At 38.2% G+C, this 8,871-nt stretch overlaps 1 protein-coding gene across 1 annotated transcript in view; it reads right to left on the reverse strand.

The window, feature by feature from the left end:
* Positions 1 to 8,871, reverse strand: part of SMCHD1 (structural maintenance of chromosomes flexible hinge domain containing 1) — a 151,843-nt gene that overhangs the window by 66,557 nt on the left and 76,415 nt on the right. The window contains exons 25-27 of the mRNA XM_005868751.2: positions 5,147 to 5,286; positions 4,388 to 4,522; positions 1,785 to 2,012 (exon numbers count right to left, since the gene is read on the reverse strand). Coding sequence (XP_005868813.1) covers positions 1,785 to 2,012; positions 4,388 to 4,522; positions 5,147 to 5,286 — 503 coding nt within the window. The remainder of the gene's footprint in view (positions 1 to 1,784; positions 2,013 to 4,387; positions 4,523 to 5,146; positions 5,287 to 8,871) is intronic.

The raw sequence follows: 8,871 nt of genomic DNA on the forward strand, positions 1-8,871 counted from the left end.
ACCACTCCCCTGCCAGCCTGATTGATGCCTAACTGCCCTCCTGCTGGCCTGATTGTCCCTAACTGCCCTCCCCTGCCAGCATGACCACCCCCAACTGCCCTCCCCTGCAGGCCTGGTCGGCCCCAACTGCCCTCCCCTGCCAGCATGGTCACCCCCAACTGCCGTCCCCTGAAGGCCCGGTCCCACCCCCACTGCCCTCCCATGCATGCCTGGTCCCTCCCAACTGCCTTCCCCTGCTGGCCTGATCGCCCACAACTGATCTCCCCTGCTGGCCATCTTGTGCTGGCCATCTTGTGTCCACATGGGGGCAGCCACCTTGTGTGTTGGAGTGATGGGCAATTTGCATATTACCTCTTTATTAGATAGGATAGGAATTTAGAAATGACACAGAGGTAAGAGGAGAGAGAGACGTGAGCATAAAGAAAAATGAAAAGAGCTCTAAAAGAACTGACTCCATTAGAAAAAGCAATATTAGAATTTAGAATTATAGGCATTCTGGAGGAGAAGAAGGAGCATGGAACAGAGTCTATTCAAACAAATAGTGGATGAGAACTTCCCAAACCTATGGAAAGAACTAGATCCTCAAATCCAAGAAGCAAAGAGAACACCTAGTTACTTCAATCCAAAGAGGCCCTCTCTAAGGCACTTGGTTTAAAAGCTGTCAAAAATTAATGACAAAAAATCCTCAAAGCAGGCAGGGAAAAGAAGAAAGTGACCTACAAAGGAAAACCTATCAGAATTTCATCTGACTTCTCAGCAGAAACTCTATAAGACAGAAGAGAGTGGAACCAAATATTCAAATATCTGAAAGAGAGAAATTACCAGCCACGAACAATATAACCAGCAAAATTATCCTTGAAATATGAAGGAGAAATAAAGATGTTTCCAGACATACTAAAGCTAAGGCATTTTATCACCAGAAAACCTCCATTACAGGAAATACTCAAGGGAGTTATTCTACCTGAAAAAAGAACATAAGGTCACAACACTACAAGTAAGATCACCAAAAAACCTACAGCATAAACAGGGATAATTTGTGACAACAAAAACATAAAAAGAAAAGAACCGTGGCATATATGCAACTTTATTTTTTTACAAACCTAATAGTAACCACACACAAAAATCCCCAAACCAGGATATATAGCTTAAGAAGGGAGGAAAGAAGTATGGAATATCACAAAACAAAAACAACGAACAGAAACACAAAGAAAATAAAACCAATGGAGGCACAGAGCTACCAGAAAACAAAAGATAAAATGGATATAGGAAATCCCCATACACCAATAATTACCCTAAATGTAAACAGTTTGAATTCACCAATAAAGAGGAACAGAGTTAGAGTGGATCAAAAAACAAAACCCAAGCATACGCTGCCTACAAGAGACACACGTAAGATGCAAAGATAAAGGTAGATTCAAAGTAAAAGGGTAGAAAATGATTATCCAAGCAAAACTTCTTATTCAGAGTCTTCCAAACATAAAGTAAAAAAAAAAAAAAAAAAAATTCTTAAAAATAACCAATCTGTTGCCCAGCCAGTGTGATGCAGTGGTTAAGCATCAACCTATGAACCAGGAGGTCATGGTTCGATTCCCAGTCAGGGCACATGCCTGGGTTGTGGGCTCGATTCCCAGTTGGGGGTGTTTAGGAGGCAGCTAATTGATGATTATCTCTCATCATTGATGCCTCTCTCTCTTTTTCCCCCTCTCTCTTGCTTGCTCTCCATTCCTCTCTTAAATCAATAAAAACATATTTTTAAAAATAACCAATCTGTTTTAGATACTTACTTTAATTTTCTCCGCTAAAGTTGATGTTACATGGATTTCTCTTTCTCCTTCATCATACATTTGAAAGATAAGATTATGCATAACATCGCCTGCTATCCAATTAACCTCATCTTGGTGTTTGATCTGGATTGCCTTTTGTCCTTCCACACTGAATATCTGTAATCTTGCAACATGGCTACTGGGAAGCAACTTAATCGTTTTCTCCACAGGTGCCACATCTTTACAACTCTAGGAAGAGAAGAAAACCAACATATATTGACTGACATCTGTACTTTTTGAAAACAAATTTTAGCTTTAACAGTGAATGTTTTATTACACTGCTTAAAAATTTATTCCAATAATATGGAAGATCATATTATATACTATTAACATTCATAAGTTTTGTAACTAAGAATATATTGTACTATCAATCATTCCATATTTTATACCACTAAGTTATAAATAAAGATAATGGCCACTTTCTTAAAACCAAAACACTAGCATGTTTGGACTTAAAAGGATTTCCTTCCCCTTATTTGTAAATTTACTTAAAAGTGCCACAAACTGGTAAAATTTTAATCACATAACAGGGATTTTGTGACTAACATTCATTAATAAGATTAAAAATATAAAATATTAAAAGCTTTCAATAAAATCAGGGGTAAATAATTGCCATCAAGCATATTATTTAATGATATTAGGTTACACTAGTGCTTTTTCAATTCATTATTAAATGGGATAAGTGGACAAGTTTCCATATAGCTAGATAAGGATTTTAAACATCCTAAAGACTAAGCTGGCATATTTATAATTTATATAGGTATTACATCAGTGTTCCATAGATCAATAAAAATGAGCTGGATTAAGATTTATAAGTTGATTTTAGGCACACAATATTAAAATCTTATATCATTATTTCATAACCAGGTATAATGCATTCCACAAAATTCAAAATAAGCCTAAGCCTAAAATACCTTTACAATCTTCCTTAGCTCATGCCTCTTATCAGTTACAGTTCATTCCTATCAAAGCCCATCAACATGAAAGACATATTCAAAATTTCTACCTCACAGAATATCAGATAAACCCACCCTCATCCTCCATCATATGCATATCTTATTTGCCTGACTCAAACTCAAAACTCAAGAGTCATAAGCTTTAGATAACATTTTCTAACTGCATATTACATGCTATACTTTTCCTTATCAGTTACAGTTCATTCCTATCAAAGCCTATCAACATGAAAGACATATTCAAAATTTCTACCTCACAGAATATCAGATAAACCCACCCTCATCCTCCATCATATGCATATCTTATTTGCCTGACTCAAACTCAAAACTCAAGAGTCATAAGCTTTAGATAACATTTTCTAACTGCATATTACATGCTATACTTTGGTCTTTGTCTTAACTGACCTGGATTCTTGGGTCCTCTGCCTGTTGCTGCTCTGTATTTGCATAATCCCTAATAATTTGTTATTCTTGCTTCTAAGCCCAAATTCCTTCCTAAATCCAAATCTTTTCTCCTTAAGCTTCCTGATAGTATGCTCAAAATAAGTTGGCCATATTATTGAAAAAAGAAAATACATAACAAATATTTGAAGATTATCAAATACAACCAGTCAGAAAATAAAACATTTATAATAAAGTTATCTCATTCTAACAAAAATAACTAAATAAATAAATAAAAGCTGTCTTTTACCCTTTTGGGGTTTAAAATGTTATTTGATGTATAATTTTTAGGAAAACATCAATCAAATGGAATTAGGATATTCATCATCTACTGCATCATATATAAAGAAATCACATTTAAGTGTTTCATTTGTTTAAGTATTTGTTATCCCATTCAACAACATTAGGGGATCAATTGCTTATATCAGGCTGGCTTAACCTTCAGCCATGATGTACATACAATAAAAAGTATCCTATGGTTCCCCAACTGGCGTTGCTCAGTGGTTGAGCTTTGACCTATGAACCTGGAGGTCACAGTTCAATTCCTGGTCAGGGCACATGCCCAGCCTGTGGGCTCAATTCCCAGTGTGGGGCATGCTGGAGGGAGCAGATCAATGATTCTCTTTCATCATGGATGTTTCTATCTCTCTCTCCCTCTCCCTTCATCTCTGAAATCAATAAAAATATATTTTTTAAAAATGTATCCTATGGTCATATTAACATAATAATGTCTTATATGAAAATACTAATTAAAACCACTGTTTCATTTTTAAAATTACACATACAAATTAAATACCTATAGTCCATCAGTGGTAGTTTAAATGGAAATATTTAGCAAACTTTCAAAAAAACAAGTGTAAACTATAAAAAACAAAAATGACACATAAATGTCAAATTTTTATATAAGAAAAAATTAATTTTAGGAATATGTAAATCAATAATGCTACAGAAATTACAAAAGGTTTGGTCAAGAAAATTATTAATATTCTATATAAAACATTAAATTATTCACTATACCACTTCACACTTCCTTATTTTCCTTTGGCTAAAAGAACTGCAAATACCTCATTTAAAAAAGTCAAACAACTTTACAGAATTTACTATAAATCTCTTAAAGACTATTTGTATGAAGACTCAATATAATACCAATGAATAACAATAACAACTTACAGGTATTTCAATTTTAGCTTTAAGCGTCTGGTCTTTCTTAATATTCTGAACTTGAATTGCAGGTCCTGATAAAATACTGGTTCCAGAACTACTGCAATCCACAGTGTAGACTGGAAGATTAGGAGCACCTAAAAACTAGTAGAAGCACAAAAAATCATTTAAGACCTCAATAACTTACTAAATAATTGTTTAAATTTTCAAATACTTCATTAGAGCTATTATTTCTGGCTATAGACTAGAAAATTCTAAGTAAAATTCACTAATATTCTAGGGAATTTATGACTGAAAAGAGTTAATTTTTTATATTTCTGGGTAAAATTTATCTGTTTTGGAAGAAAATCTGACTCCTCAACCAATATTCTTCCTTTTTTTACTTTACAAACTAGGGTTTTCCTTTCCTTTTAGTCATCTTCATTCATCCATCCATCCATCCATCCATCCATCCCCAATCCTGAAGGATTTTTATTCATAAATTAAATACTTCACCTGAAATGAGGTGAATGGACCAAGGAAGGAGAGGAAGGGAATCTTTAGTTCATAAATTTCTTTATGAAACTCAGTGTAGCTGACATTTTTATTGGCTTAGGGATCCTGAAAACTATTGGCAATACAATATCCCACAAATTTCTCCATGGAATAATCATTCAAGACCTAGATACTATACAAGACTTACTAAAAGCAGATAAAAATATAGTTATTTCCATTTACTACAATGGGATTTAAAAAAATCTACATATTCTTTATCTTACAATAGCTTACCTTACAATGAACAACCAATTTTGGTTGTGTTGTTATATTGTCTGATTCATCCAAAACTTCTACCTGAAATGGGAAAGCTGTTCCATTTTCTATAACTAAAAATTCAGAATCAGGTTTCACTTTCAATTGATAAGGGGGACCTACAAGGAAATTATATAATGAAATACAGATTCAAGTTTCCAAGACTGAAGCACAGAAATATCAAAAGAAATAATTTTTAACATTTCAAGTTTTAATATTTTATAAATAATGCTGAGAAAGGAAAAACTAAGCTGTAGGGAGCAGCTATAGGGTTAAGCCTCGACCGACCTGTTGGCAAAGCCACAAACAAGTCCTAGCTTAGAGGGCACAGCCCTCTTAGTATAATTAAGCTTGACCTTATGGTCTCCCTAGATCCTTCCTGGGTAGCTAATGGGCTGTGGGAGGTGCAGCAAGTGCTGCCAAAATAAGTGAAACTCACAAGAACATTGTAACTATGGTGACCACTACCTTGTTTACCTCTGACTATAAAATAAAACATTAGCTTGCCATCTGGATCTATCTCAGCCAGGCATGGGAGATCCACCGAGCCCCAGCTTATTCTCTTTGTCTTTTCTTTAATCCTTCACCCACCTCTCCCCGCAACAGCTCACCGAACCCTTGGCTGTGCTGGCCGGGCACACTAAGCCATTAGTCAGCAAACTGCAGCTCACAAGCCACGTGCGGCTCTTTGGCCCCTTGAGCGTGGCTCTTCCACAAAATACCGACTTCTGGGCATGGGCCACGAAGTTTCAATCGCACTGTACGTGCGCATCTGCACGTGGTATTTTGTGGAAGAGCCACACTCAAGGGGCCAAAGAACCGCATGTGGCTCGCGAGCCGCAGTTTGCCGACCACTGCACTAAGCCATATCCGTGTTTTATTATTTCTATTCCCCAAATGCATAAATTCTATATCTGAGCAGGATTGTCTCAATTGCATAAAAATGCCTGATGTCTTTTAAGATTCTCTCTTTGTCTTTTGCTCTTGGCATTTTAATTATGATGTGTCTTGGTGTGGTCCTCTTTGGATTCCTTTTGTTTGGGGTTCTCTGTGCTTCTTGGACCTGTAAGTCCATTTCTTTCACCAGGTGGGGGAAGTTTTCTGCCATTATTTCTTCAAATAGGTTTTCAATATCTTGCTGTCTCTCATCTTCTGGCACCCCAATGATTCTGATGTTGGTACGCTTGAAGCTGTCCCAGAGGCTCCTTACACTATCTTCATATTTTCGGATTCTTTTTTCATTTTGCTTTTCCGGTTGGGTGTTTTTTGCTTCTTCGCATTTCAAATCTTTGACTTGATTCTTGCGCTCCTCTGGTCTGCTATTGGGTGTCTGTATAATATTCTTTATTTCAGTCCGTGTATGCTTAATTTCTAGTTGGTTCTTTATCATAGCATCGAGGGTCTCATTAGTTTTCGTGACTCTCTCCTCAAGTTTATTGACAGCTTCTAGCACATTTTTGCAAGCCCTCAAAATTGCGATTTTTAGCTCTATATCCTCCATTTCTGTCATGTTTTTTTGTCTCCGCATTTTTTATGCTTTCTTGGTGCACCCCCTAGTGGTCTTTGTGCGCAGTCTTGTTCTAGTTGAGCCTTGATTGTTGTAGTTAATACTAGAGGGATTTGACCACCAGGCCGACTGGCTGTGTGAATCAGCTGCAATAAAGATATTAAAAAATAAATATTTTTAAAAAGCCTGATGTCTAGACTTAGTTTTATGCAACAAACTGACACAGTGATAACTCATGCTAGAAATCACCTATACACGTACATTTTTTAAAAAGAACCTGGAAAAAAAAGTAGTCAAGAAGAAAAGCAAAGTTTATTATACTTTTACTAACTTAAACTTTATACAATGACTGATTTCTCAGGCTCATGTAACTACATGCTTGTTTAAAGGATAATGTTCAAACGATCAGTTCATGTAGTGATATAATCAGATAATTTGTCAGACTGCCTACTACTTTGCTGTCATAAGCAAATTACAACACAGGTCTAAAATCAATAAGAGGCCTTACACTTCTGTAGCAAGATGACTTGATGTGTTCTATAAACACTGGTATTTTTAAAATTCAATTTATGCTAAATGCTGATAACACAAGTTTATAAAGAACAGTACTAGAAACACTTATTTTACTTTATATTAGTTAATATTGTTTTACTTTATGCCAGGCACCATGTTAAGTTTTAATTAAGTACTATCCTATATATAAAAACCCTGGGTCCGTCACGACCGGAGGCTCAACCAACCGGAAGTCAGTCCTGCAGTCAGCGCTGGGTTGCCGTGGCGACCCAGCACTGACTCCAGCGGCTGTGAATCAGACCCGAAGAGAGGACTGAAGAGAGAAGCAGGGTCTGATCCATAGCCTGTGTGGCAGCTGTTGATCAGCATTTGCCTCTCTCTTTCTCTCCCAGCCGAGCCAGCAGCTGAGCCTCCATTTCTCTCCAGGCCTCCACCTGGGCTGCTGAGCAGGCCCTGTTGATAGGTACAGAGACACTGACTGGCATAGAAACTGACCAATCAGAACCAAATCTGGGTCAACTGTGAGGAGCCAATGGCTGCCTAGGAGGCGGAGCTTTTGACACTGACTGGCATAGAAACCGACCAATCAGAATCAAATTGGTCAGCAGAGGAGGGCAGTTGGGGGAAATATCAGGCCGGCAGGGGAGAGCAGTTGGGGGTGAGATCAGGCCGGCAGTAGAGGGCAGTTAGGGGCAATCAGGAAGGAAGTCAGGCAGGCAGAGGTTAGTGGCAATCAGGCAGTCAGGCAGGCTGAGGGGTTAGGGGCAATCAGGCAGGCAGGCAGGCAGGCAGGCAGGCAGAGGCAGTTATGGGTGATCAGGCAGGCAGGCGAGCGGTTAGGAGCCAGCAGTCCCAGATTGCCTGTGGGATCGGGCCTAAACCGGCAGTTGGACATCCCCCAAGGGTCCCTGATTGGAGAGGGTGCAGGCTGGGCTGAGGGACCCCCTCCGTGCATGAATTTCGTGCACCAGGCAAATAGTCTATAACAATAAAAGCATAATATGTTAATTAGACTGAACGTCCTTCTGGACGAAGCCAGGGCTGCGAGAAGAGCCTGGGTCCTCGGTGCCTGCCGGCGGCCAGAGAGAAGGCCGGGTCCCAGATGCCAGAGAAAGCCGGTGCCAGCAGCCGAGGGTAGGCCTACTCATGCACGAATTTTGTGCATCAGGCCTCTAGTTCTCATATAATCCTCACAATGATCTTAATAAAGAAGATAATATTATTATCTCCATTTTATAGACAAGGTACTGAGATCCAGAGAGATTAAGTATCTTGTTCAGGACAAATGGCTAGAGAGTAGCAGATTCAGGTTTAAGTTCTGGTTTATACTATGAAACCTGATGACCACTATCACTATACTGTGCTACTTCCTACTTTACAACTTTCACTCTCGAATTCCAAAAAAATGTCAGAACCAACTGGTTACTAAGAATTTCAATACTCCAATTCCTACCTTTAGCTAACCTCTAAAATAAAAGAATTCTAAGTGTTTAGTAACATGTAAAACTTTATTATACTTTATTTTTTTAATTAAATCTTTATTGTTCAGATTATTACAGTTGTTCCTCTTTTTCCCCCCCATAGCTCCCCTCCACCTGGTTCCCACCCCACCCTCTGCCCTTACCCCCGCCACCCACTGTTCTCATCTATAGGTGTACAATTTTTGTCCAGTCTCTTCCCACCC

Source organism: Myotis brandtii, unplaced genomic scaffold (genome assembly GCF_000412655.1).
Source record: "Myotis brandtii unplaced genomic scaffold, ASM41265v1 scaffold276, whole genome shotgun sequence".
Taxonomy (NCBI): domain Eukaryota; kingdom Metazoa; phylum Chordata; class Mammalia; order Chiroptera; family Vespertilionidae; genus Myotis; species Myotis brandtii.